The sequence below is a fragment of the Ursus americanus genome, chromosome 6, assembly GCF_024610735.1.
Source record: "Ursus americanus isolate L20-20 chromosome 6, mUrsAme1.1.p, whole genome shotgun sequence".
Lineage (NCBI taxonomy): Eukaryota > Metazoa > Chordata > Mammalia > Carnivora > Ursidae > Ursus > Ursus americanus.
The window spans coordinates 53,215,132-53,242,804 of record NC_142132.1 but is presented as its reverse complement, the minus strand read 5'-3'; the positions used below and the strand labels follow the sequence as shown (position 1 = coordinate 53,242,804).

Sequence of the window (27,673 nt, the reverse complement as noted above, 5' to 3'; positions counted from 1 at the left end):
TCATCTCTGGGGCCTGCCCTAGGGCTGATCGCACTACTTTCTCACGGGCCCCCTCCGCCCGTTCCCAGTACAGCTGAGCCAGGATGAGGACAGGGCACAAGCCGCAAGAGAGGGCCCTGAGGCCAGGGCTCGGCCATGATTGGCATCTGCTTCCAAGGAGCACTGGATCCTTGAAGATTTGCTTCCAGTGATCAGACTGTCCCCTCTAGACAGCCCCAGGGTCAAGCACAAAACTGAGGGCCAAGCCAGAGGTGACCAGAGGAGGTCCCTTCTCTGCTGTTGGGCGGATTTTCCTGGTTGGTGTTCGAGGATAGCGTCGTTCCAAGCCCTCCTTCACCAGCCAGAGCCCTGAGCAGCATTCCAAGGTGCCAGGAAAGGTCGCCATGGTCTTACGGGTGGATGTCACCCTGCACATATCCGTCCAGAGATGCCCGGCCGACCCACACACCATCCTCTTGTTTCCGCCTGCAATTATCTGCCTGGCCCAAGCCAGCCCTCACCGGCACAGGACCAACCCCCAAGGGCAAGTAAGAGTCCTTCCTTTCTTCGTTCAACACCAAATACGTGCCTGGCCTACGCTAGAGGCCCGGAAGTCAGACATGAGTTGGGTACAGTCCTGCCCTCAAGAAGCCCCCAAACTAGAGGGGAGATGGCCACATAACAGAGAGTTGCCAGTCTGTGATGTGATGAAGTGCCAGGAACTTGGAGCCAGGAACCAGGGAAGGTTTTCTGGATAAGACATCATTTGCGCCTGTGACTTACGGAGTGAAGCTTTCTTAGCAGGGGCCTGGGATTCAGCCACCAAGAGAAATCTTGTATCTGAGCCCTCTTATCTCTTCATTTCACCCTGGGCCCCCTCCCCCCAATTTCCTGAGAACTGTACATTCCTGTCCCCACCCAGCTCTCAGCCCTGTATCACCCCGAGCTAGGAACAGCTGTGCAGCAAGGGGCATCCGGGCCAGCCCAGGCCGGTCACACAATGGTGTGCCACCCAGCCAGGGGAAATCATTGTGCAGCCTCTGCTCTCTGGCTAGCTCCGGGCCACAGGCAAGGGAGGCCAGGCTGGGGGGAGGGGTCGAAGTGGCCATCAGGGAGGCCCCTGCAAGAGGAAGGGCTGGGCCTGGGGAGGAAAGACGGAAGGCAACTGGGAGGTCAGGAGCTGAGCCCCAGCCACAGAGGCACCTTGACAGGAGGATGGAGAGAGGGGGGGCCTGACCGGGGGCCTCCCTGCCACACAAATCACAGGCAGCAGGTTAGACAATCCCAGCCAGTCAGCTCTGGCATCTCAGGCTGGTGGGGACCTACAGAAGTCACCTGTCCAGGGAGAGGGACAGAGGTCGCCACCACCCACTTGCTGGTCCAAGAGTAGTAGCCCAGCAGTAGCCCAGAGAAAGTCTGCGAGCTGGGGACATTGCTCTTGGCAGCGGACCTCCTATCTGTAGGGCCAAGAGCTCTTCTGTGTATTAAACGTGGCCTCTGCTGCTGTGGATGAAGCCTGCTTCCCCTGGCTCAAGCGCAGGAATCCCCAGCCTGGCCCCTTCCCTGGGCCACACACCCAGAAAGCCAGCCTCCTCCGGCCCAGCATGACACCCAGATCCTTCCCTTGTCCTGCATCTTGAGGGTTGTCCTGCCGCTGCTCAAATGCCATGCACACATCTCCGTCCCAGAGACCGTGGGGCTCTGTGGTCAGCTGAGAGCTTCTCCCTTCCCCTCCCCCACAGTAAGCGAGTCGGGGGGCACAGGCCACTGTGCTCAGCAGGAGTCCTGTGCTTCAGGGTTGCCAGGCAGAAAGGGGAGTGATGAGAACGATGCCAAAGAAATGGAGCCCTGGGCCTGTGGGCACAGGTGCACCGCCCCTCCCCCCCCCCCCCCCCCCCCCCCGCCGGCCCTTGTCTGTACTGTAAGTAGGTCTAAGTCTGGCCTCTGGTGCCATTCAGTCCAGTGAAGAGGAAGGAGCACGAGCCTGAGAAGCAGAAGAGCCAGGTCTTAGTCCCAGTTCCACATTCACTTGTTGTCACAAGACACAAGTCTTTTGGAGCCTCGGTTTTCCTATGCATGAAATGGACGCCATAAAGCCTCCCAGGGTTTTCTGGTGGGGGAGGAGGAATCGAAAAAGCAATAACGTGTGTGTTTTGGAACACGTGGTATCGTAACAGAAAAGGCCAAGAGGTAGGCCACGAGCTACCACTTCTCCATCGTGTGCCCGGGCTAGCTGGTGGCAGCATTTTCTCATTAAGCTCTATTGCTACTTCAGAACCCCTCCCAACATACATTTTAGGAAGTCATGCCACCAGATGAGAATTGCGAGACCGAATGAATCCTCTGCCCCCCCCCCCCAGGCTCTGCACGAGCTCATCATACTGCCCTTCGGGAGATCCCACCAAGCACGAGCTGCTAAGAACTAGAGCTGGTGGAAAGGCGGGGGGGGGGGGGTTGGCCTGTGAGTGGTCCCAAGAGCAGGACCCTGGCATCCCAGTTCAACCCATCACCCCATGGCCATGCTCCAGTTGTCAGCTCTGCAGCCGGGTCCAAAGGACAGGCTGTTATTGGACCCGCCGCCCTTTTGGAGCTCCCAGAATAGTTAGGGAGACATAGCGTCTGTACGGGAAAGAGAGGCGCTGTGCCAAGCAGACCCAGTGAATGCCCAGTGGAAGGGCTGGGTGGCCAGGGTGCCCTCTGTGCGCTGGGACACTTGCGAAGCTGGGCTCTGAGCGTCTACTTCTCGAGAGGCCTTTGCCGCTGGCATCCTGGCTGGCAACCCCAGTCCCTTGCTGCCCATTGCCGTGCCCCTGGACTTCCTGAGAAATCACAGTCAGACCAGCCTTGGGGTGCTCTAGCTGACACCCGGGAAGGCCCCTTCTGGGGGGCAGTGCCCAAGCTGGGGTGGAGAGTGACCACACCTCTGCAGGTCGTCTCTCCACGACGTCTTCCTGGGGCCCTAACCACAGAACATTCCCTAAAGAAGGCAGTGCCTCGGCCCCTTGGCCCTAGGGCTGGTCTTTTGAGAAGCAGGCCCCCGCGTTCCTGCAAACCTACCCCAGTGCCCCTCGTCACAGACGCCCCGCGGCAGGGCCAGCCTGATCCGACAGCAGCATCTCCGGCGGCCCCCATGGCATGTGTTCAGAGAGCGTCCATTCCATTCCCTTAGCCTCTCCCTTGGAGGGAATAAAGGCAGGCTCTCTTTATGAAACGTGGGCATCGGGAGGACGTTACAGGAATGATGGCCCTTATAATTCCTGATACAGCTCTTAACAATTACTTCGTGCCTCAAAGCACAGATTGCCTCCTGAGGGCCTCAGACAGTGCCATGACCCATCAGCCTCCTGCCTCAGTCCCACCCTGCCTGGCAGCTGGCTTTCTGGAGGCCCCGTGTTCCTCCCAGCCCCATTAGAGGCAGGCACGATGATCCCACTCCCCTGCTCCGTTCTGTGCACCCCGGCCCACAGGCACTGAGCTATAGGGCCCACAGGGACCAGCCCTCGGGGCAGGTGCCTCCAAAGGCCCGGCCACCCCCACGCGAGCGTGGAGGGCTCCTCTGCAGGCTGCCCCGCCTCATGAGCTCGTGAGCGGCAGGGAGGGTGCCTTCGGGCCCCTGGGGGCGGAGCGTGTGGTCATGGATGAAGATGGAGCCTGGAGCTCAGAGTAAATTTCACTGAAAACAGGAAACCACGAAGCTGAGACGTGTTCACTTGTAAGGGTCCAGAGAAGAAGAGCTCGAGGCCATGCAGGAGGAAGCTGGGGAGGAAGTGTGGTGGCTTTCTGCTCTGGGGCCTCCTCCCTCCCGCCCTCCACACAGCAGCAGCCGGGCTTGGGGTCTGGCAGCCAAATTCTTAGAAATTATATCTGCCTGGAGGTCAGAAGCTGAGGGCTGGGCCAGGCCAGCCTCCCCCTAGGGCAGGAGCACTCTTTCTGAGCTGGGGGATGGGGGAGGGGTCTGGTCTATAGGCTTTGCCTTCGATCCTAGGGGTAGCCCAGCCCATCCCTGAGCAAGTGTCGCCCTGCCCATCCCTGACATAGGCCCCCAAGAGCTGTTAGAACGGCACTGTTTTTCTGTGGCAGCACTGAGTGTCTACGCAGCAGATGGAATAGAAGAGGGACCCCCAGGGACAAAGCAGGAGCCAGGAGTTTGGTGTTCTGGCCACTAGAGGTGTCCACACAGTCTCAAGGCCCAGGCCCGCTCTTTCCTCAAGCTGTCCCCGCCCCTGCCCCGCCCTGCCCCCTGGCGTAGCAGGACACCCACACAGCAGGACATCCCCTTGGGCCTGACAGGGGAGTTTGGAAGCAGTGCCGTGTATCCAGGGGGTTCCCTGGTTTTAGCCGCAGGCCTGGGGGCTCACTGCTGCTGGAGAGCCTAGAGCTGCTTTCTTCCACCCCCAACTCCTGTCTCTCCCTCCCCAGGCCATCCAGAGGGTTCTCCCTGCCTGCTGGGTCCTTACGCTGGCCTGAAGTCCAGGCTCTGCGCCCCGGGGTGCCCAGCTCAGCAGAGTCCGCGTCCGCTGCTGGCAGCTGAATGCCCTCCTCAGTGCAGTGCCTGGGCCCTACCCCGCTCAAACTCACCCCTTCCCCTCTCGGGCCCCCCTTCCCCAGCGTGCACAGAGGCCCCCCAGTCCTCTCCGTGTTTTAAAACTCTTTAATCAAAATTCCACAAAGGATTCTCTTGCATATGGTGTATAAAAACAAATCCGGGACAGGCCCTGAAGCAGGGGACGGAGCTGAGGTCCCTGAGCAGAGCGCCACAGAGCCGTCTATGGACACACCTCCTGACAGGGTCACTGGTCGGTGAAGACTCGGCACAGATTAAATGGAATGGAAGACCAAAGATGGGGCGGGGGGCGGGGGGTGGGGGGGGAGGAGGAGCTGGGGGGCTCCCAGAGCAGGGATTAAACCCCAGCTCCTGCAGTCCACTCACAGGGTTAGCACGTGTTGCCCGTGGAGTTTTTAATAGCACCCCTCTTTCCACTGGAGGGAGGGTCACAGTTGGGGCAGTACAGTATGCGGTCGCCTTCTGCACTGAGCACGCTGCACAGTAGAGGGGGGAGGGGGCAGGAGGTGGAACCTCTCCACTCACCTTCCCAGCAGGCTCCACCTGCTCTCCCCCCCCCCACCCCCGGCCCTGCAGCGGGCAATGCAACCTCTGGCCTGGCCCCCATTGCCCAAGATGCCAGTTGGCCCACAGTGGCCACTGTGCCTCGGGGTGTACTTCCTGTTTCGGGGACCCTGGCCAGTGAACTCTGGGGACCAGAGGGCAGGCAGTGGCAGCCCAGATTTGCTTAACCAGAGGACAGCTACTGGGAGAGGTTGCTGGCAGCGGATCGCTGGGAAAGGCTCCTGCGGCCCCGGGGGCAGGCAGGCAGGCCCAGCCCCAGAGCGCCAAGACTACAGGCGGGAGTCTGACAGATGAGCGGCCCCAGGCGAGACCAGCACTGGCTCTCCGGCAGCGAGGAAGAGTCTGCCACAGCTGGTCCTGTGTCTCGCGCCTGGGAGGATGGCACTGGGTGGGGGCGAGGGGGAGAGGAGTTCTGTCCAGTGCCCATCTTGTCCCATCCGGGCTGTCCAGTCACAAAGCTCACATCCCAGGGAGAAAAGCTGCCATAGGCTGGAAACTCTTGAGCTTCTAGGACGTAGGCCATTTGGCATTTGTAGCTGGTGAAGTTCAGGTCTCTGGGGTGGGATCCCAGCACCCCACCATCCTTGAGACAGGGGCTGGGCGGACCCTTTTCCCTTCTGCCATGTAGCACCCAGAGGAGTTGAGGGCCTGGCCATCAGAGGTATCTCACAGAGTCTGGGCTCAGAGCAGGAGGGAGGAAACCAGGGCCAAGGCTAAGGGACCACTCAGAGGGCCAGCTCTGCCTCAGATGCACCTGCCCCAGGCCCAGCCACAGTTGCCGCTGCCCCCAGCCGGTCTAGATGGCCTCAGAGTTCGGGGAGTCAGGCACGGGGTCTGCAAAACAAAGAAGTAGAATGGATGGGGTGGCGCTCCTCGGTCCTTCATCCCCTGAGCCCACACCGGGAGGCTCTAAGGCCTCAGAAGGGGAGTGAGGCTGGTGCCCCGCAGGCCACGAGGAGGTCATGACCTTGCAGGCTATGCGAGGTCATGACCTTGCACGCTGTGGTGCCCCAAGGTTGAGGGTTGTTGGGAAGTACTCACCGAGGGTTGGAAAGAAGACATCCCCAGGGCCTGGTGGAGACAGAGGAGTGCAGGGCTCGGACAGCAGGTGCCGCCCGGACTCTGAAGGCTGCCGCTGGGCCATGTAGGACAGCGGAGACCTGGGTTTGGCCTCCGGCATGCCCTGGGAAGACGGGGAGACCTCAAAGCCGGGGTTTTCGATTCCTTGCATGTTGTTGCTAGAAGAGGAGAGCTGATTCAGTGGGTTTTGCTGCCTGGGTTTGGGCCTCTGCCCTCCTGCCTGCCCCACTCCTCTGCTTCCCTCCCCTCCCTTGCCTGCACAGCCCAGGCCTCAGCACCCTCTTCCCGCAGGAAGGGAGGAGTGGGGTCAGAGAGAAAAGGCCGTGGCCTGCACTCTCCCGTCTCCCCTGAGCTCAGGGCTGCATGCTATTATTTGGCCTCCGCCCTGGGCGCAGCCGGGAAGCCTGCGGTCAGAGACGCTTTGAGGACACCAGATTCAGGAATCTGCGACAGGTTTCCCTCCGGTCGGTGGAGCTGATGGCATCAGGATCGACTGTGGCCACAGCTTGTAGTAAGCTGCAGGGGCAGTTCTCTCCCTCTTCCTGCTTAGGAGCGGGACGGCCTCGAAAGAGACCCCTCCCCTCCCCCGCAGCCAACTGCCACCAACTCAGATCCTGGCAGGATCACTGGCAGGACCTCCTTTGACCAGGCTAGAAACGCATCCCTTTCCAACACCCAGAGGAGCTCTGGGTCTGCTGGTAAAGGTAACCAGGCCAAGTTCCTGAGCGGGGCGCATTCCTGAGACCACCCTCCATGCCGGGCACCACGTCTGCTTCCTGCCCCGAGCGCGCCAACAAACACTTCCCTGGCCACCGCATGCCCAGCCCGCTGCCCCACGCGGAGCCCCTGGTGGCCTGCGGTGGCCTGACTGCTTTCTCCTGGGAGTGCTCTGCAGGGAGGGACCGCGGCTCCGGGTGTGCCATCCTCCTTTGCATGTTTCAGTGTCTGTCCCCAGCTCAGCTGCTTCCTCCTCCCCCCGCCCCACCCTGGCCAGCTGACATGGAGGCCTGAAGGAAGGTGCCAGGCTCATCCCAGCAGTGTCAGAGCTCAGCCCACTGGGCGAGGGGGTACAGGGAGAGCACAGATGTGTAGGCTTCGGTGGCAGCTGGCAGATGCTTTTCTAAGCAGTTGTGCCCCGGGGGCTGTACAGGGAGCCTCCTGCACGGCTCTCCTTCCTGGCAGGTGACCCAGGGCCCGGGGAGGACCTGGGAGGCCGTCTGTGTTCTGAGCCCTGTCCCAGGACAAGTTTATCAGCAGGGGCAGAGGGGAAAAGACTCTGGTGAAGGGGAGTCAGTCCAGGAGAAGAGTGACCCCTCTCTCTTCTGCATTAAGTCCAGCTACGGGCTGAGTGTAGACACTGCCTGACAGCCACAGGCCCGGGGAGAGGCAAGGAGAGAGAGAGAGCCTGCCAAGCATGGAGTTGGGGCCGGGGCAGCGGCAGCGGCAGGAATTTTTCTCGGGAAGATCTCCATGGGCCTTACCTGTCCATCCGCACCAGCTCCTGGGCACCTGGGGACATACAGACAGAGAAGCTGGTCACAAAGGAGAGGCTTCCCTAGACCACATCCCTGCCCCCACTGGCAGACGCCCTTCAGGGAAGGAGAGCAAGTCCAGGCTGGGCCACGCTCAGCCCTGGATTCCCCTTCTGTTGACCCAGGAGGCCCGCACGGCAACATGTATCCTGCAGGCAAGGCCTCAGTGAGCCTGGTGTTTTCACCAGTGATAAATGAAACTCGAGCCGCATTTCACGTGTATGAAGGATGGCATTTGTCACCAGGAGGCCAAAGGCAGCCAGTGCTTTCTCCTATGGCTCGATTAGGTGTTGTGAGACCTTCCGGATTTAAGCATCAACCAAAGGCCTGACTGTTTCCTGTTTGGACATTTGCCACATTCTGGTCTGTCGCCAGGATTTACTGAGTGGGAGGGCCGCGAGCTCAGTTCCTAACTGGAGGGTTCCTGGTCCTCTCTGGCCCACCCTCCGCATTGCCTAGAGGGTGGCTTTACCAGTGACATCTCTTAGAGGAACCTTAGGGGCCTGAGACCCCATTACTTCTCAGCCATTCCACCACTTTCCGCTCCTCCTCCAAACTGCTGCTACACTGCCCCCCTCCTGGGATTCCCCACCCCCAAACTGGCCACCAACCAGATGCAGTGGCGCTACTTCCCTCTTCCTTGCAGCTCCCCATACGCGTCTCATTTGCAAGAGCTTTACCACGATCACTGTGGGGAAACGTGGGCGGGAGGGGCACACACAGAACACATGGGAAGTTGCACAAAGGTTCCTAAAATCTCTGCTCTCGGGAGGAATCATGGCGACCGTTTAGCGGGTGGCTCTGCGCCTCAGGCTTCGTGCAGGTGCCCAGCATTCCCTGGGCTCATCCTCTCCACCCCTTGCGGGGGGATGGCTGGCCCCACTTTAGAGCTGGGGAGGAACCCAATCTCCATCTAAAACTAGATTGGTTTCCGCACCCATCAGCCTCTGCAGGAGGCTGCCTGCCTCGGTGCTCCCAACCCTTTCTCCCTCTTCCTCCCCGAGGGTGGCTCACCCCCAGAGCATGCTCTCTGAGCCAGCGTCCTGCCCTGCCCGCAGCACCTGACACACGCTCCCTGTCCCCTCCCTCCCCACCCGGGCGCTCAGCCTCTGTCCTGCAGCCGAACTCCTGACATTTTCCAGTGACTTCTGCTCCCATAATTCTGGCAGCAGCCCCTCTCGCAAGGCTAGATGAAGAAATGACCCAAATCGCCCCTCCTTCTCCATTTCGCACCTGCTTTCTCTCCCAACATCTCTTGGGTCTGTCTCAAAGACTCTGACCCTACAACTCATTTTTCTTCTTCTTCTTCTTCTTCTTTTTTCTTTTGAAGGGGTGGGCAGACTGGCCTCAAAAATACTTTTATTAGAAGATAAGTTATTGGCAACTTTTTGTGGCTGCATATATTTAATTTGGGGATAAGGAGCTGTATGCAGCTGCACGTCACAGAATCGGGGTCCGTTTCGTTTCAGAGGGTGTGTGTAGCACTGGGAGCTCTTTACTGGGAAGTACCTCTTTACCGGGAGCTGAGTGTGTCTCCCTCCTCGTCTCTTCCTCACCTCCGTGAAAACACTGCACACATGAGCACGAGCTCACGGCAGCTCCATGCTGACAACTCTCCCTGCTGGAGCCTGGGTTCCTCTTTCTGCTCCAAGCCCTTGACCTGCCTGCCCCACACCCCACCCCAAACCTCGGGTATTTCTGGAGGTAGGCTATGGTGGGTTTTGCCAAAGGAGTGTGGATGTCCTGAGAGTAAGGGAAAGGTGACCACAGCCCCTGAGTGAGCCACTGTGGGGGCTCCAGCCTGGGCCCCCAGGAGAGAGGGCTGTCCAGGTGTGACAGTCCAGCCAGAGGAAATCAGGTGTGAGCCAAAAGCCACCTGGCAGCAGAACAGCCCTCTCTCCACTACCTTCTGCAGCTGGCCGGAGGAGAAGAGGCAGGGGAGGTGACGCAAGGGCCAGGGCAGAGGACTCCCCACCCTCCTGCTCCTGGAGGACTCGGGCTAGCCCAGGCTCAGGGGTGGGGTCAGAGGAAGGGCAAGAGGCTCTGTACCACAGAGGAGGGTGAAATGGTGTTTGTGGCCATGACTTGAAGCCTGGCTCCGCCGCTGACTCACTGTGAGGTTCCATCGGCGAGTTGCTGAACCTCTCTGTGCCTCAGTTTGCTCAGTTGTAAAGGAGGCACAATTGTAGGACCAAGTGGTCCCATCGTTATGAGGATTCAGTGAGAGAAGGTATATAACCAACTTGGCACGGGACCCAGCCCGGCAACCTTCCCAGACTGGGGTCGGTGGCCAGGACGCTCGTGCCGTGAGCATTCTGATGATACGGGGGGGTTGTATTCCCTGGGAAAAGCATGAGTGTCCGCTCCGCCACTTACTAACTTATGTAACGTTCGGTTAATGATTTAACCCCGGTAATAATCTCGGCTTCTCAGCTATATGCTGAAAGAACTGAACTAAGTTATCTCCAAGATCCCTTCCAGTTCTGATAATCCAAAGGTCATTTTTGTCCCGACAATGACGATGCTGGTTACAAAACAAGCCTACCCCTACGTTAAAGCAGGTCCGCAAAGATTTCCAAGGGGCAGCATTTTTATACACCAACTTGGACGACTCCGTGCAATCATTCATTTAGTCAACAGATATTTACTGGGTGCCAGGCCAGGACCACTTGGGGCTGGTAGGCACTCAGACCCCCCAAATGGCATACCTGGGTCCCCTCCTATCTCCACCATTGAGCCCAGCTCCTTGCAGGGACTACAGCGGCTCCCATCTCTGGAACAGAGAGGAAATGTGCCTGCCTCTTGCCTTTGCTAACCCCAGAGGCTGAGCTGGGGGCTGGGGCAGATCACTCGCACCCTCACCCACCCCAGGCAGGCGGGGATACTCACGGCGGTTGGAGGCCACCTGCCTTTGCTTGTAGACCAGGAGCAGGATGAGGGGAAGGCACAGGATGCCTACGATGCAGGCGCCCGTCGCCAGAGCGGCAGCCGTGATACCTGGAAGGGCAGAGAGACGGCCGCGGTGAGACTCCGTTCCCTTCCTGCGCCTGAGGGGCAACCGAAGCCCAGAGAGGGAAGGTCCAGGCAGCCGAGGGACCCAGCTTTACCCAGGCCCCAGAGTCAGACCCTCAGTGACCTGCAGAGGCACAGAAGGCCCAGGGAGCCCCTTTCAAAGCAAGCCCCCTGCCTCCTGTGCCGGTGGGTCCAGGGCGTGCAGAAATGAGCCGGGCGCTTACAGCACAGGTAGCTCTGCGGACGAGAGAGCAGGGTCTTCATCCCAGCCCTCTAGGGACCGCTCAGCTGCCCTGGGGCCACAGGGTGTTCCCTGGAAAGGGAAAACAGGTCCTTCACGGACCCTGTGCCCTGAAGCTCAAGGTCAAAAGGAACCCAGGTGGTGAGAAATGTTTGGGTGGTTGCATCACACGGGGAGCAGAGTTAATGCCACACTTCACAGTGGTCGAAATGGCAAGTTTTATGTTATAGATGTTGTACCACAATAAGAAAGAAAAAACATCAAAATGAACCAAGGCCCCACTCATCCCGAGAGACCCGTTAGCTGTGGACACAGCTTCTGGAAGTGATCTCACACATACAAGTCACGGGGGGAGTCGTGGGTGAGAACCAGAAAAATGTGAATCCGTATCTGGCATTTAAAAATTTTAAACTTTCTACATTCCAAATATATATATATGTTAAAATATAGTCACAAGTTTCCTCCTCCTGCTTCTCCTCCTCCACCCGGGGCCCCTGCAAAGAGATCATCGCTGTCCACGCTTTTCTCGCATGCGGCCCAGATGCGCTCCCTGCGTATGCGGCATACAGGTGCTTTTCACGACGATCGCTTCTCCTACTTAGCGTGGCTTGGACAGCTCTGTGCGTCACACAGAGCTAGCTCGTTCTGCCTAGGGCTTTGTCGTGGGGCTCACCCCGACATTTATTGAAACAGTCCCCCATTGGTAGACATGCAGATTGCTTCCATTTTTGCACGTAACTAAGAGCGTAGCGGCGAACTCCTCGTGTGCACATCTTCGCTCGCTCAGGCAGCTACCTCTGTACGTAAACTCCCAGCCGTGAAAGTGCTGAGCCAAAGAGTATGTGCGTTTTCTTCAGGCTGCTAATTGCCCTCCGCAAAGGCTGTGCCGCTTTACCATGCCACCAACGGCATGACAGGCTTGATTTGTTTTAGCCCATCTGCTGACGCCAGGACTTTAGCTGGGAACAGACGTGCCCTCAGAACCACAACCAGCGTAAATGCGTTTCCTTCCCAATTTCAGCCTTTCCCAAAATACAAAATCCGGGCTGGGATACCTTGGCCCTGCGTCCCCGTGGCCCCCGGGGAGCTTGGGGAAGGTGGATGGGCTGTGGTCTCCGTGTTGCCTTTGCGCTATGTATTCGGGAATCTAGGCTGTTTTTATCTCAGTATTGCTAAACAACTTGATGGTGTAAATGGGCTTTCCGGGGGGTTTGTTCATACCACGGAAGAGAACAAACTGTTCACAGCACTGTAGACCTACCCACTGGTACAGGAACCGTTGCTGTGCTAATTACAAAGCAAGTTCGAGTCCACATTAAAGCAGGTTCCCTGCAGATCTCAGCAGAGCTGCATTTTGACGTGGAATAGTGAAAGCAGACACATTCTGTAATTCAGACGTTTGAGGATTTCTGACTCCCCATCATAGGACCTTCTTGTGGGCACTGAGAAGGGGGTTGCAAAGTGCTCTATTCTGGTCATCAGAGCAGGGTTCTGGACTGCTACTAAGCCACAGTCAGTGAGGTTAGGTGCTCACTCACTGTGGCTCCCTGTCCCCCTCACAGCCTGACTCCTGTCCTCAGGCAGAGATCCCCCTCTGCAGCCCCTCTAGGGGGTCAGTACTTGGTTTCCTTACAACCTGGGCTGAGAGTTGAGGCCGGGATACGGAGTCAGGAGTTTGGGGACAGTCTGTGGGCCCACCCACCCTAGAAGCTGTGGGCTCTTCTGCAGAACCCAGCCTGGCCACAGCTCCTCGCCCCTTCCTGCAAGCTAGCCAGCACCTCGGGAGGAGGGGGTGGGGGGTCTTGCTTGGCAGCCATCCAGAGCCAGGCTCATGGGGAAGGTGACCAGGCACTGGCAGAGACAGCTGCCAGGCCTTTACACAGCAGGCTGGGATGGGCGCTCCCCCACACCCTAACCCGCTCAGCATTGCATCCTTGTCTAGAGCCTGCCAGTACCCTGTGGAGCGGCGGCGGGGGGTGGGGGGGGGTAGGCAGGTAGGTAGGTAGAGAGGGGAGGAGGGAGTTCAGTTGGGCTGCCTGGTTCCCCCAGGAAGGGGCTGGGTGAAAGCAAACCAAACATCCTGTAGGGGGATAAGGAGGTTGCTTTGCCAGACATAGGCTGCCCAGCTCCCTTCCCTGGGCTCAGTGAAAAAAACCACAGCCCCTCAGCAACTGGGGGCTCCTTGGGGACCAACTTCCTCAGCCTCTCTCCCCTCCTCCTGCCTCCCCCAACCTCAGACTGACTTGGGCTTTCAGATGATTTCCCAGGCTGGCCACCCTCTTACTTCCCAAAGAGACCATTAGGAGACGGGGCTGCAGGTAGAACAGAAAAGCTCTGAACCACTTCGCTGGAAGTATCGTTAGCCGGCCAGGTACCAAGGCTGGCTGTGAGGCACCTGTCTTAGAGCGAGCAGGGACTGGGGTCTTTCCAAAGGTCAGCAGCACTGAGGACAGGACCCAGCAGCCTGCCCTGAGGCCCACTAAGCACAGGGGTCACCAGGCAAATGTTTCTAAACCATTAGAAAAACAGATGTGTGTCCACTGTCTGTGGCCATCTGCTTGCCATCCTGTCATGCCTGCACACTGTATGTAATTTTGGGAGGGGGGCCAACATTTTAAAATCGAAAGTTTCTATAAGATCTGGACTTCTGACTTTGCTAGGAAATGGAGTAGCTCTGGCAGCCCCGAGCCCCCCTCCAAACATATAGCAGTTGGAGCTGCACTTACAGGCTGGCAGCTGGCTGCTCACCACAGTCTCCACCCCTCCCTACTGTCTTCCTCCCCAGGTCCCTGGCTTTGGGGGCATTGGAGTTTTTGATCCCTGATTCAGCCTCTTGGGTAACACTGATTGTCTCCCTTAGTGGGGAAGACACACGCATGCTCCCACTTCTCAGTGGACCCATGATACCTAGAGAATGGAAATGCTGGCCCAAACCCCCACACCCCACCCAAAAGCATAGCTGCGTTTCTTTTCATTGGACACCATGACCACCTTAGTGATAAGACCCCACCACAGCTGTAGTCTCCAGACCTCCAGAACCAAGTCTGGAAAGGGACTGGAAAGGGACTCCAGAGGTCACCTAAGTCATCATCCTGCCCTCAACAGCTAGGATAGAAGTAAACACATCCCTTTGGCCCTTGGGGAACCAGGTCACTGTGGACAGTAGCTCAGGGTAGCAGGGACCAGAGTGAGGCTGCGTGTCCTTGTAAATTGGAGAGGAAGGCAAATGTCAAAAACCTGAGAGCAGAGGTGCCCAGCGAGGGAAGTCTGACCCACTCTTGACGGTCAAGTTCAAAGTTCTGCCTCAGCCTCGGGTTCTTACCAGCCAGACTCCTAGGCTTTCTCAGGTGACTTCTGCTTAATTCCAGCAACTACTGCTCTAGAGTCTAGATCAGGAAACATGAACTAAATCTCTGCTCCCTCACTATTTTGTACCTGGTTTCTTTGTTGTCTCCACTGGCACCTCTCGTCTCTGTCCCCAGGACTTCAAGTCATACAACTAATTTTCAGAAAATCGGTGTTGTCAGAGGGGAGGGCAGCTCGGCACCCGGGCAGGGTTTGTGGCTGAGAATCAGGCGATCTGGCTGAGAGACTGGGAGCAATCCCTGCACCTGTCTGCACCTTGGTTTCCCCACGAGTGACATGTGGGCAGTGGCAGAGGTGACAGTCTCTAAGGGAGCTCTGGGAGCTCCTGGAGGGTTGCTCAGAGTGGAAGGAGCAATGGGGAAGTGAACACTCGTGGGCCCCGCCAGGTGAGGCTCCCCCCCGTCCTGGAGGCTTGCACACAGGGCCGTCCACGCTCACCGGGGAGCTGCCGCTGGAGGAAGTGAGGACAGCAGTGGCCTGGTGCAGAGGCGACATGTCGGGTTTGTGGTGTTAGGAGCAGGGGCTCGAACCAGAGAGTTCCTTAGTTCCATGTGGGTCTGGCTCAGACTGAAATGTGTGTTCTAATTTTATTCCTGGCTAAGCTGTTTGTTGGTTCAAAACAGAGTAGTTGGAGTAGAAAGTCACCGTGACCTCTGAGCGGGGCTTTGGCTGGGGCTGTAGTTTTAGCTGTTCCCGTTCCTGCCTTCAGTCTTTGTGCTCGTGCTCTGGGAGGGCAGGGGGGAAGGTCTGCCCTCTTGTATCTCCAGGGCCTGGGCAGGGGCTGGTCCATACTAGAGGCCCAGTAAATACTGATGGATAGAAGGCTCTGGAAGCCAAGACCCTCTCCTCTCCAAAGAATGGGGCACCCCTGAGCCATCTCCCCTTTACTGGGCATTCTGCCCTGGCCTCTGAGTACCCAGACACCCCTCAGAGCAGTGCCCCCCTTCCTCTGCAGGATGCCTCTCGCGGCAAACACCAGGGGGCTGACTGCCACCCACCCACCACCCTATGCATTCCTCAGGATGGGAAGAAGGCGAACTGAGCACAACCCAGCTGTGTGAATTTGGGCAGTTATGTTACGTCTCTGGGCTTCTGCGTCCGTGTGTAGGAAGTGAAGACGGTGCTGTGTACTTCAGGGGGTTCTTAACAGAATGCATGGAGATGCCAGTACTTGCAAACCCTTAGCACGATGCCTTGCACCCAGGAAGAGCTCTAGGAAACGCAGTTCTCTTCCCCTCACTGAGTCTCTCTCCCCCATGCACGCTACAAGGAAGTTTTAAGCGGGTGGGTCCAAGCCAAGAGAACCCCCCACAGTCTGCCAATCTTCCCATGAGGCGGAGGGCTGGTGGGCAAGAGCAGCGTCCACGGAAAATAGCCTGTGGCGCTCAGCACCTGTCCTGGGGGCACTTGGTCAGAGACCACTGCCAGGGCACCCCCCCCCAATCCAGCTTCCCTGGACTTCGAGCCTTGGAGGGCTGGGGACTGCAGCCCAATGGCTCCGGGGAAGGGGGAAGCGAAAGGGAGGGGCAATAGCAGAGGAGGAAGAATGGGGGTTCGATGGGCTCAGGGTGATGAGGTCAGAGTTCAGAGTGGGGCCTGGGTCCAAGATGGGGGCAGAGGAGAACAGAGAACCCAGAAGGGCCAAAAGGGCGGTGCCTTACTTTCACTCTCCCTGGGTGAAGGTGGGTACGCGATGCACCGGCCTGATGCCGCTTCATCTGTGGGAGCAAAGAGAAGGGTCGTTAGGTGGGCCTGAGGCCAGGGAGGCTTGTCGCAGCCGGCACACGCGTAGACACAGACGCATTTCTCACCGCATGGCTGGGCGTGCCTGGCTCACTGCCACACCTCACCCCAGGGGTGTGGATACCTGCCAGCACCCACACGTCTGCCCAGCCTGTTGCCCCTCACACTCTCACCTGGACACACACACACACACATACATCTTCCCCCACAAGCGTGCACCGGCTCACACCCAGGTCACATACCATGGCCGCCATATTGTCATGAGCAGTACCTGCCGGCCTAGGTTTGTACCCTCTCTCTTACTACACAGAACCCCGTACACCCCCCTCTCCACCACACCCACTGACCAGAGTGATTTATACGCAGCCCTACACCCCGTGGCCACCCCGTCTCACCACACATGTCCCTGGAGTGTCCGTGTCACCCACCTGGGACCACACACCTTCCCAACACAGAATCATGCACGGTCACACCACACAATACACAGCACCAAGCCCCAGAGTCACACCGTCCTCTCTGCCCTGCTTCCAGACGGGCGCGTGCGCCATCCCCACAGCGACGGCAGCCCAAGGCTGTCCCGTAGAGAAGGCCCTCACCTGTCTGCACCTGCAGCTCCATGGCACCGTGGACCCTCTGCTCCGAGTGGTGGTGCCTGATCTCCACCACCAGGCAGCAGTAGAGGCCGCTGTCCAGGGCGGTCAGGTGGCGCATGGTGATGGAGAAGTTGCCGTGGTGGTCGGACACCGATTCCAGCCCGTAGCGCTGGGCCAGGTCCTGGCTGGTGTTGGCCTGGTGGCCGCTGTGGTGCAGGTGGAGGTCCTGGAACGTGAGGTTGCGGATGGGCCGGCGCTCCGTGCACACCTGCACTTCGCCCCGCGAGCTGCGGTACCAGGTCTTGTAGTAGGTCACGTCGTGCCCTTTGGCCATGGGGCCCAGGATCCTGCAGGTGAGGGTGACGTTCTGCCCCTCAGAACACACATACAGGGAATACGGCGTGGCGACCTTGAAGGCTGCCACCAGACCTGTTCAGAGAGACAAGAGACGGTCACCTGCCTGAGCCGGAACGACTCCCAGTTCCCCCAGAGTGAGAAGAACCTTGACCTGGGGCTCCAAAGCTGTGGGTTCCCCGGCCACAGGCCCCAGTCTAGTCAGCTGACCTCCCCAGGCCTCAGCTTCTTCGTTAGCTCCTGAACCTGCCTCCACCCCGGGCCGCGTGGGAGGAGGAGCTTCTCCGGGGGAGGGACTCCCCTGACTCCCAGGAAGCTGGACGAGGTGTAGGAGAGACTCTGGCAGGCGGCGGACCAGGCCCAGCCAGTGTGTCTGTCTCCCCACACCGCTGCGGCAGGCACTGGGGCTCTCTGCCCACCACTGGCCCCTGGCACTTTCAGCCTCCACGCCCTGTGCCGTCCGGTGGGCAGCGGGATGAGGCACACAAAGACTACTTGGGAACAGCAGCCCTTTGCCCTTGACCGCCCTTCAGGGGCCATGAGCACCTTGGGCCCTTCCCACTCCTTGGGCTGGCCATGCCTTCCCACCTCATCAGTGAGCACTGATGGAGCACCTGTGTTCAAGGCCTGTGCCAGGTGCTACATGCCACCTGGATGCTGAGCACATGGGTCCCCCTTGGGCGCTCTGGCCCAGCTGGGTAGACAAAGTAACCCCACAGGCTAAAGGGAGGACTGGTGCCAGCCTTAAGGGCACTTGGAGGAGGGAAGACATAGCCGTCCTGGGGATGGTCAGGAGACCTCTCGAAGGAGCAAGTGTCTTTGGGGTTGATGGACAGATAAGACTTCAGCAAGTAGATGGGGCCAGGGGGTGAGGAAGCAGGAAAACCCAAAGTGTCTTGGGGCCAAAGTTCACCTCATCCATGCACCCGCTGCCACCGAGTCTTCTTAGAAATATTTCCTAGTTCATTTTGTTTTCAGTAAGCAAACGAAGCCATCCCCTGGTCGTCTTTACCTACCCCAACGCGCCAGCCCTCAACCATGTTGACCCCCACAAGCACTGGCCCTTAAGAGCAGAATGCTGGGGCTGGAGTCCCGGCTCCTATCTAGCTGTGGGAGCCCCCCGCCTTCCTCACATGTGCAATGAGAGAAAATATTCCCTACGATGCATGGTTGTGAGAGGACAGAGCGAGGGAAAGCTGAGAACACGAGATGTGAGTTCTCATGCCCTCTACAGACGTAGGGAAGATAGCTATGGTTATTATACGTTGGCGATATTTGAATTTTCATTGGCGTTTCAGAGGCTGTCGTAAGCAGGGAAGGAGAGTTTGGAAATGGGCACAGAATCTGAGCCAGCACGTCTCTTCCCTTGCCACTGAGCGAATCGAGATAACGCCACTTCCTCCTGCAGGCACCCCCTTCCCTGCCTTTAGAGCCTGGGACCCAGTCAGGAGGAAGGCAGCCTGGTGTAGCTTCGGAACCAGACCAGCCTGCATTGGAGTCCAACAGCTCGGAGTCAGTTCGACTCTGAGCCTCGGACTCCTCACTGTCAAACAGAAATGAAAACATCCGCCTGCCAGAGGTGAGGCAAGGATTGCAAATAATTTCCATGAAATGCTCTGGAGCTACTCTGCGAGTAGTTGGTGCTTGCTACTGGAAGCTAGACAGCTCGCTCATTCGTTTGGGCAAGTCCAGAAACATTTCCTAGGAGTGAAAGTAGTTCTGCAGAAAAGAATGGAGAAGCCAGCTTCAAACTCTTTCCCACTAAGGTGTGAATGACTGACAGCACCTGGGGATCCGATCTTGGAGTGCCTGCATATTTAAAGCCTAGTGTGGGGGGGTTAGCAAAGTCATGGCCCCAAAGAATATGTCTGCAAGGTGGTGTTTTAGGCCCCTAGAAAGTAAAGAACACACACACACACACACACACACACACACACACACACACACACACACCAGATCCCTCCATTCACTGTACCCACATGTGAGAGGGAACCATGTCTGGGAGCCCCAGATCTGTGGAAAATCTTTGCCAAGGTGAGCAGAGATTTCACAACTTCCTGGCAAGATGCTGGTCTCCTTTTCAGGCAGAAATGTAGAGTCCCAGAAGGGGAAAGTGATTTTCCTAAAGTGCCCCAGAGGGAGGGTATGGACTCGGAAGCTGGAGCGCGGGGTTTCAGATCAAGCCAGATCTAGTTAGAGCTAGAAGGAAGAGCTTATGTCCTGTGCTGTGCTAACTCCTTTAGGGGCATGTCTAACGACGCTATAAGGTCGCTGTTGTTTTATTCCTGTCTCACTGAGGAGAAAACGTGAGGCACAGAGACACTAAATAATTCACTGAAGATCACAGTAAGTGACTTCGGCTCCCCTCACAGGCCTGTGTGGCAGCGGCCGTGGCCACAGAACTACATGTGCCAGTAAACGGAGGGGGAGTCGCCAGGGAAAGGACCCTCACAGGCCCTCCCAGGAAGAACAAAACCCCACCCAGAGAGCAGACGGAGGCGCTCCCCCTTTCCCCAGCAGGCCCCAGCTAGTGGCAGGTCCTACCAGCACCTCACCCAACCAGCGCCCGTCTTCCCTGTTCCCCACCCACATCCACCCCAGAGAACCCAAGGCTGGGAGCCAGATCCAGACCCAGCAGCATGTGCCCCGATCGCACACGCCTTGGGGGCTGGGGGCAGAGCTGGCGCAGTAGAGGCCCGGGGCGATGTCTGAGGTAGCTGTGGGGGGACAGGCGGAGCAGGGGTGGAGGCAGAAGCAGGAAGTGGAGCACAGAGCTAAGCTGGGTTGGGCTGGGGGCTGCGGAGTGGACAGAGGTGTAGACGGGGTGGGGCCGAGATGTAGCCAAGCTGGGGCCAGCCTGTGGCTGGGGCGGACCAGGGTGGGCGCAAGCAGCAGGGCCTCCAGTGGGACACCAGCCCTGGGGCTGCCAGCAGGGTCTCAGGCCCCAGCCCTCAGGGTCCAAGCAATGGTGTCAGTGAGCACAGAATGGCCTGGACAGCACTGGGGAGAGATTTTCAGCCCTAGAGGCAATTTCCTTGAAAACCAACAGTGGGATACAGAATTGGGCTGAGAGCAGGGGGTGGGGGGCATGGGGAGGGAACATTGCTCAATCCCCAACACCCTACACACCCCAGAGGACCTCTTCCCTTTTTAGAAAAAGGAGAAGCTTGCAGTGGGATTCAGGTTTGGGGGATGGGGGACAGTGTTCGATTTCAGCAAAAGGGCCAGATGGCAGTGGACCAAGGGTTCACAGGATCTTGTCCTAGCAGGGGGTTCAGGGGAGGGGGGGTGGGAACATCCCCTTTGTTGTGTCTAAGACTCAAGCCAGGTCAAAGCCCAGGACAGCCTGTCCTTGGAAGGATGCTCAAAGGCACAGAGTTGGGGAAAATAACACACGCCCCCCATGCCATCCACAACTGCGCATGCACGTGTGTTATCGGGGATACATCTAGCACAGCTGGATTTATAATTATTCAGCAGGAGGATGTTGCTTATTGTCAGGAACAGATCCTTTTGGACACCTGGGTCATTGTCAGAGACTGGGGAGTGGGTGGGGAGGAAAGCCCTTGGCTCCAGGGTGGCCGAGAACATGTGGGACAGGAAAATGGCCCTGGGCCTGGGCCTGAGCCTGTGCCCAGGGGGTCCAGTCATTGTGCTCCTCTTGGGGCCCGGCCCCCCCTGTCACTGGTAAAAAGGCAGAAGCCCCTGGAGGAAGACTGCTAGGAACCTGGAAAATTCCAGGTCTCAGGATTAAAACCTTGGTCAGACAGATCCCTGGGCCCCAGGCCCCACGTAGCTACGTCCTTGCTGTGTGCCCTTGGGCAGGTCCCATCCTTCCCTGTGTCTCCCTCTCTTCATCTCAAGAGACTCCCCATGTTCCTAGGCCTTTCCAACTCTGAGAGCCTGGGGCAGGAGGACAGGGCTGTATTTCCCTACGCAGAGGAAGGGGGCACGAAATGGGCCACCTCTTACGTGTCAGGACTTGCTTAGCACTTTATACTCCTCTCACTTCATACCCCTGGTGTAGGTATTATCATCCCCATTTTAAAGATGAGAGAACAGGGGCGCCTGGGTGGCGCAGTCGTTAAGCGTCTGCCTTCGGCTCGGGGCGTGATCCCGGCGTTCTGGGATCAAGCCCCACATCGGGCTCCTCCGCTAGGAGCCTGCTTCTTCCTCTCCCACTCCCCCTGCTCGTGTTCCCTCTCTCGCTGGCTGTCTCTGTCACATAAATAAATAAAATCTATTAAAAAAAAAAAGATAAGAGAACAGACCCAGAAGTCAAGCAACTTCCCCAAGACCACCCAACCCTATGTGGCCGAGCTGAAACCCATACCTTGGACACACCAGCACTGCAGGAAGGAGAGCCCCCCGGCTCCTGAAGCAGGTGGGGCTGACACCTCAGCCTCCACCAGTGTGGAGCGGGAACTGACCCCAACTTCCAGGCAATCATCCTTGCTCTGCCTCAGGCCTAAACCAAAAACACCATTCCTTCATTCCACAAATATTTACCGAGGTCCTACCATGAGCCAGGCCCAGGGCAGAGAGGCCAAGGGGGTGCAGAGTTCTCTAAGGGATGGCCATTCAGAATTTAGTCCTGCTCCTGTGGGACCCCCGGCCAAAGGTGGGCTCGGCCCCTTGGAGAAGCTTCTGTTCCAGTACCGGGGAGAGGGGCTCTTGTCTGGCTCCGTCTCGGGATGCTTGTTTTCATGACCTCACCTCTTTCCACCCAGCAGGCACCTCGTGAAACCCTGTGGGTGTGCACGGGATGGGTGTGTGTGTGGGTGTGGAGAGGCTTGTGTATTTTCCCTGACGGGGCATGAGTTTAGCCCACGGTTGCCAAGGCAACGCCCCAGCCTTTGGAGGTGGGGCCCCAGCTTGATTAGTCGGGCCTGGGAGGCCCCACCAACAGCTGAACTCTGTCCAGCTGCTGCTAGGGGTTGTAAGTAAACAGTCAAACAGTCCCGGATCTGCTGTCGCTGGCCCGATGTTAGATGCGAGAGGCCAGGACCTCACCCTCGGAAGGAGCGCCAGACAGACATGGAACTGGTCTCCAGCTCCCTGCCGGGTCCTGTGCCCCAGGGCAGTCTGTGGAGGGTGTAGGGAAAGGCTCAGTTCTGTCTTTATCAAGCTGCAGAGCACAGAGGGAAACAGAGTCAAGGACCAATCAGGACCGAGTCTGCCAGTGCTGAGTTCCAGGAAGTGCCCCCAGTGCGAGGGGCGGAGCCGGCAGGTCTGCCCCTGGGGTCTGTGGCCAGCAAGGACAAAGGGCATCTCAGATGTGTTTATTGATACCTGCCCCCGCAGGAAGTGTCCATTCACATCAGACCAGGGAGTCTGGGAAGGGGAAGCCAGGCTCTATTGGAGGAAGCAGCACTTCCAGCACCTTGGGAAAGCATCCACGCAGCCGGCGCTGGAGGCTGCCGGCCAGCACGCCTCCCTGGAGAGGGCCTGGGCAGCTGGCCAGACGCCCCACCAGTGGATACTTCTCTGGATGCCTCCCTCCCAGACTCGCCCAGGCCCTCCCTGAAGGGGACTGTGTGCAGCCCAGAACACCAGCTCTAGCCGGCTTCCCTCAAGGCTCTGGGCTGTGAAGACTTCCCCCAGGTCCAGGTTCTAGTCTGTGCCTTGCCCTCGGTGCAGGCAGCCCGTAGTCGCCGACAGAGTAGAGGTAGCCTGGGACACACTGGAGGGCCCATGTCCTTCCTGCAGACGGACAGCTGGCCTGGCCAATGAGGGCTCAGTTTGCTGTCCGCTCTCTCTCCCTCTCCCCCCCACCCCATCATCACTGAGATAGCTAGTTGGCCCCAACGTAAGAGAGGAGCCTGCTGAAGCTACTGTATTTACTTAGACACTGTATTTATTTGAGGAAGGCAACAGGGGCTGGGAGAATTGGGGGCTGGAAGAAGCTCAGAGAGGCCCTCTGAGCCTGCCCTGACCTCTTAGGATGGGGACTACTGCTCTCTTTCTTTTCCTCTGGGAGAGCTGACCTGTCCCCTGCCACCAGCTATCGCTCTTCACAGTGGTGGGTTGGCTTCTGCAGTGACGGGGGGAGGAGCCAATGGTGACTATAACACAGACAGTTCTACTTTTAGTTTTATGGCACTAAATGCCATCGAATCACATAGAAGCTTATTCCCCCCCCCCCGCCCTTTTATTTAACAAGGGACAGCAGGTTTCAGGCTCAGAGCCTTCCCCAGGCTATAGTTTCCAGCTAGAATTTAATACCCTTATTTGGCTTTCTTATTGTGTACTTGTATGATTTTGTTCTATTTATGGCAATGATACTGGCTTTCCATCGGTGGCAGTGATAGAAAGTTTCCTTATAAAATCTATTTACTTAAGTAAAAGAATGAGTCCATTTGAGGAAAAAAATAAGTACATATGATAGGCAGATGCGTCTGCAGAAATCCCAAAGGTCATGAGCAGAATGCTGAAGCTCAGGAACGCTACGCTGGAGCTGCCCTTCAGAAGGGGCGGTCCGCGGGCCGGAGGCCATGTCCCCCAGGCTGCCCGTGGCTCAGAGAGAATGTGCGTTCAAGGTCCCGCAGGGAGTGAATAGCCTCTGCTGTTCACCATCCCCGATTCAACCGCAGGTCCCCGCAGGAAATAGCATCCTATGTAGAACATGAAAGGACGGGTCTGCACAGCGGGCTCATGGCTGAACGATGGATGCGCGTAACAGCCACGGCCTTTCTCTCTGGGAACGCGCAGCCAGAGCAACTAGGCGAAACGTAAAGATGCGGTGCAAGAAAGATCCCAGTTCCACCAGCAAACCCCGAGCCGGGCTTGCCTTGAAGTTGCAAAGTCCCCCATCTCTGGGGAACTTGGAGACAATCTACAGGCACCTCCGTGGACATGTCACACTTTAAGTGCCAACAGGTACCAACAGGTGGCCAGACCTCTGGGTTCTTCGAGTCCAGTCCTAAGGAAATCAGTCCGTGCCTTCCCACACCCCGGGCTCTCCACCGGCTCTGCAGGCAGCAAAGAACTTAGACGGAGGGCCGGTGGCACGTGGCCACAGAAAGCCAAGAAGCAGCTTAACGCTCCACATCATCGTCCAGGTGCCAGGCGGGGTGCTGAGGTTGTACGGGCTCTTCCCCGCTGCCCCCTGAGGGAGGGGCCATCATCGTCCCCCTTGTAGAGATGAAGGAACTTGCTCAGAGAAGCTGAGTAACTTGCCCAAAGCCATGGCCGTAAATGGCCATCTTGGGGTATGAACCTACGTCTACCTTGCCGACCCCCAGACCAGACTGCTAAGGGACAGGACTGTATGGGGAAGCATGCAAGGCTCACAACCCCAGGTCCCTTGCATCACCCTTCCCATAGAGGGTGCCATCAGGAAGGCCTTGGGCCTGCCAGTGCTGCTGCCAAGGGCCCCAGGGGTCCCTCAGAAAGCTGCGCTGCCCATCCCAGGCTCACCCTGCCCAGGTGAAGGCACGCTGCTTCTGGATGAGTAGCTGGCCTAAAACGGGGGGCCTCAAGCTCAGTGCTGGTTGAAGGCCTCAGTGCCAATAGGCCGGACAGACACCGGGGAGCCCTTCCTTCCTTCCTTCTTCCTCTCCGAGGCTGCAGCCTAAGATCCGTATGTGTATGCTTATAGGAAGGTGGCCTCTTTCAGCTTCCCACCGCTGTCCCTCCCACCTGAGCCACCACTCCCAGGACGGTCAGGCCCGGGCAGGGAAACTTTGCCCTGCATGGAACAGGGTGGGGGACAGGAACAACCAGCCCAGCTGGGCAAGGGACTCCCTGGTATTGCTGGGCATCCCTGGCACTGGGTAGATGCCCCGTCACGCCCGTGCGCTGCCCTCAAGGGCCACCCCGGGGGCTCTGCACAGAAGATAGTGGATTTCCTAAGAGCTGACCTTTGCTGCATCAGAGGCTTGCGCCACTGGGTTACTCAACAAGGCCCTGCAGTCCTGTTTACCATGAAAGGGAAGATGGGGTCTCCCCTCCCTAGCCTCAGTGCACCTCCTTGCACTAGTCCCAGAGTCCGGGCCTCCTGGGTCAACCTATAAGGCCATGGTGAGGACAAGAACTTCCCCAGGTCCTAGGAGTGCTTATAGGGGAAGAAGAGTCTCTGCCACCCTTGGGGTCTGCTAGGCCTGGCCCTGTAGGTGCTTCCCCCCCTCCACCCATCTCAGCCTGAGTCGGGCCCAGGAAAGGGGCATCTTCAACTGTTACTGGCCTCCTGAGTGCCGACTCACCACCACCATTCTCCTTGGTGCTGACCCAGCCTCAGGAGCTTAGAAAAGATAGGCCTACACCAGCCACCTCCATCTCACCTTCTCAGACGTAAATCCCACCCAAGGCAACCCAGCACCTCAGCAGGCCGGCGAGTAAGTCTTTCCAACTCACAGACCCTCCTGACCGTGCCTGCGAGCAGACTTCCCGTCTGTTAGCCCCTTGTTACACACTGTCCTGGGTAGTGTGATGTTCGCCAGCATGCCCATATCACAGTTAAGAATACTGAGGAGTTCAAAGCTAAGAGAGTGCTTTGACCCCCTTCAGTGGCAAGCTGCTTCGAGCCCTAACCATGTCCCTGAGCTGGGCCCAGGAAGAGCTGGGCCCAGGAAGAGCTGGCCCTTCAGAGTGCCTAGCTGTCAGAGTGGCCAAGACCTCTAGGGAAGAAGGCTTCGGGCTATGTCGACGCTACGGAGCGCGGCTCCGAGGCTCTCTGCAGCCAGCTACTCTGCAAGGTGGTTCCCTGCACCTTAGTTCTCCAGGGCTCTGTTTCCCAACTCAGGGCTGCTGAACAGAGGGCCGCCTGGCCAGGGGATGGCAGGGGAAGGGGTAAGAGAGCAGAAGGGCCTCTCGGGGTCACTTGGGGAGAAGGGGAAAGGGCAGGTGCTCTGTGGTGGGGGCGTGCTGGCCTTTCTGCCTGCCACCATCCCCTGACCTTTCTGGAACTCATGTCCTGTCACGAAGCATGGCCTTGGTGCCGAGACTGCCTCCCCCATCCTGGGAGAATCCAGGCCAGGGCTAGGCAGCTCTGTGTGTGGGTGTGGGCTCCGTCCTCTTTATCAGAGGCCAGACCCCGAGCGCTGAGATAACACACTGCCTGCAGGCACCCAGTTTGCTTCTGAGGCATATTCCAGGTTCTCTCAACTCCCTTCTCTTGCTCCTACCCCGTGCTCCCCCTTCTTTCATCTTCTGACCCACCCACTGGATCCTTGTGCCAAGCGCCCCACCTTCCTCCTGCTTCCCTGCCTCCCTGCATGACTCAAGCTTTCCCTGGGCCCTCCCCACGAAGTGTAGTTCACAGGCTGCCTGCTGGCCTCCTCTTCCCTTGAAATCCAGCTGCTCCAGGGCTGGGCACGCAAGAACCAGGGGCCAGTCTGGGGGTACCCCAGCCTCTGCCCTTCCCCACTCCCTGCCCTGCACTGGGAGCCCCTGTGTCCTGGCCAGGATTCCACTTGGAGTTGTGACAGTATGGACTTTGGAAGAAGAAAGTGGTGCCTCCTTGGCATAGGGCTTCTGAGCATGGGCTGAGGAAACCGAGACCAGAAAGATGCCATAAGTTATCCTGGGACCCAGATGGCGCTCATGGCTGAACAGGGAAAGTGGCCCACATGCTCCCCGGGACCCCACACCCGTCCCCGAGCTGCAGCCTTGCTAGGATGCCAGGAACCAGACCCTCAGGATAAGGACCAGGTGGGCGCCCACATCTGGGAGTGGAACAGTGCCCCCCAAGGTTCAACCAGGAGTGTCACCACGGAACAGGACACAGAGCGTACCACACCCCCCCCCCCCCCCCGCGCCCAGTGAGATCCTGGAGCCCTGAGGTGGGAGGGGCAGGGAGATGCCCCAGGTGTCAAAAGCCCGTGGCATCCACTAGAAAATTCTGGGCTGTCCCCACCATGTCCACCTCTCCTGTACTGCAGCAGCTGCTCCTGCACGGGTCTCTCTGGGCAGGGAAGGGTCGGGCAGGCAGCAGCTGGGGCAGCTGTCAGAACATGCAGATGGGCCACCGCCCAGACAGGGCACTTGGCAGAGAGCTGCTGGCCCCTGCCAATCGGTCCCAGCAAGTAGGAGACAGGGCAGGCGGAGGGGAGCGCCCCCCTCCCCCTGCGACCCCCTCCCCCGCCGTGTTGTGCCAGTGCGCTTCCCCAGCACCCGGGCAGGACTCCTGCCGACCTTACCTCGGGAGGCAGCCAGGAAGAGAGCAAGGAGCACAGGCCCCCAGCGCGGGCCGCCGGCCTCCGGGACCAGGGGGACGCCCATGTCACCGTGGGGTGGCGGCGTCTGGAGCCCCGGGGCCGGAGCGGGACCGCGGGCGCACAGGGGGAGTGCCTGGAGCTCCGGGAGCGGCAGCACACAGCTGGCCGGAAAACCTCCGGTTGAGTGAGTGCCGAGAGAGTGCGCGCCTTGGGCGCCCGAGAGCCGCGGCTCCAGGGCCCACCCCCCTCTCCCGCAGCGCCCCCGGGGGGCCGTGGGGGGAACTGCCTCGCCGAGGGCTCGCGAGAGGGGTTTCCCCGCTGACTCTTGGGCACCGGGCCCTCTAGGTAGGGGCGACAGCCGAAGTGTCCCCGTCTCTCCGCTTGATTGCTCCTCTCTCCGGGGCCCCTCCGGAGAGGACTGGTACTGCCGCACAATCTGAGAAGGGTGTTGCCTCTAACTTAGCCGCTGCACAAGCATCAGAGGTGGT

At 58.6% G+C, this 27,673-nt stretch overlaps 2 protein-coding genes across 9 annotated transcripts in view; one reads left to right on the top strand and one right to left on the bottom strand.

The window, feature by feature from the left end:
- The window catches only part of CDH23 (cadherin related 23), a 404,613-nt gene that overhangs the window by 335,392 nt on the left and 41,548 nt on the right, over nt 1–27,673 (top strand). The window lies entirely within an intron of this gene.
- VSIR (V-set immunoregulatory receptor) lies at nt 4,613–27,397 on the bottom strand. The gene is made up of 7 exons (XM_045783607.2): nt 27,168–27,397; nt 16,678–17,103; nt 16,000–16,056; nt 10,609–10,716; nt 7,669–7,696; nt 6,149–6,345; nt 4,613–5,941 (listed from the first exon to the last, which is right to left on the bottom strand). The coding sequence occupies exons 1-7, from the start codon at nt 27,247–27,249 to the stop codon at nt 5,904–5,906; spliced, it is 936 nt and encodes a 311-aa protein (XP_045639563.1). The 5' UTR covers nt 27,250–27,397; the 3' UTR covers nt 4,613–5,903.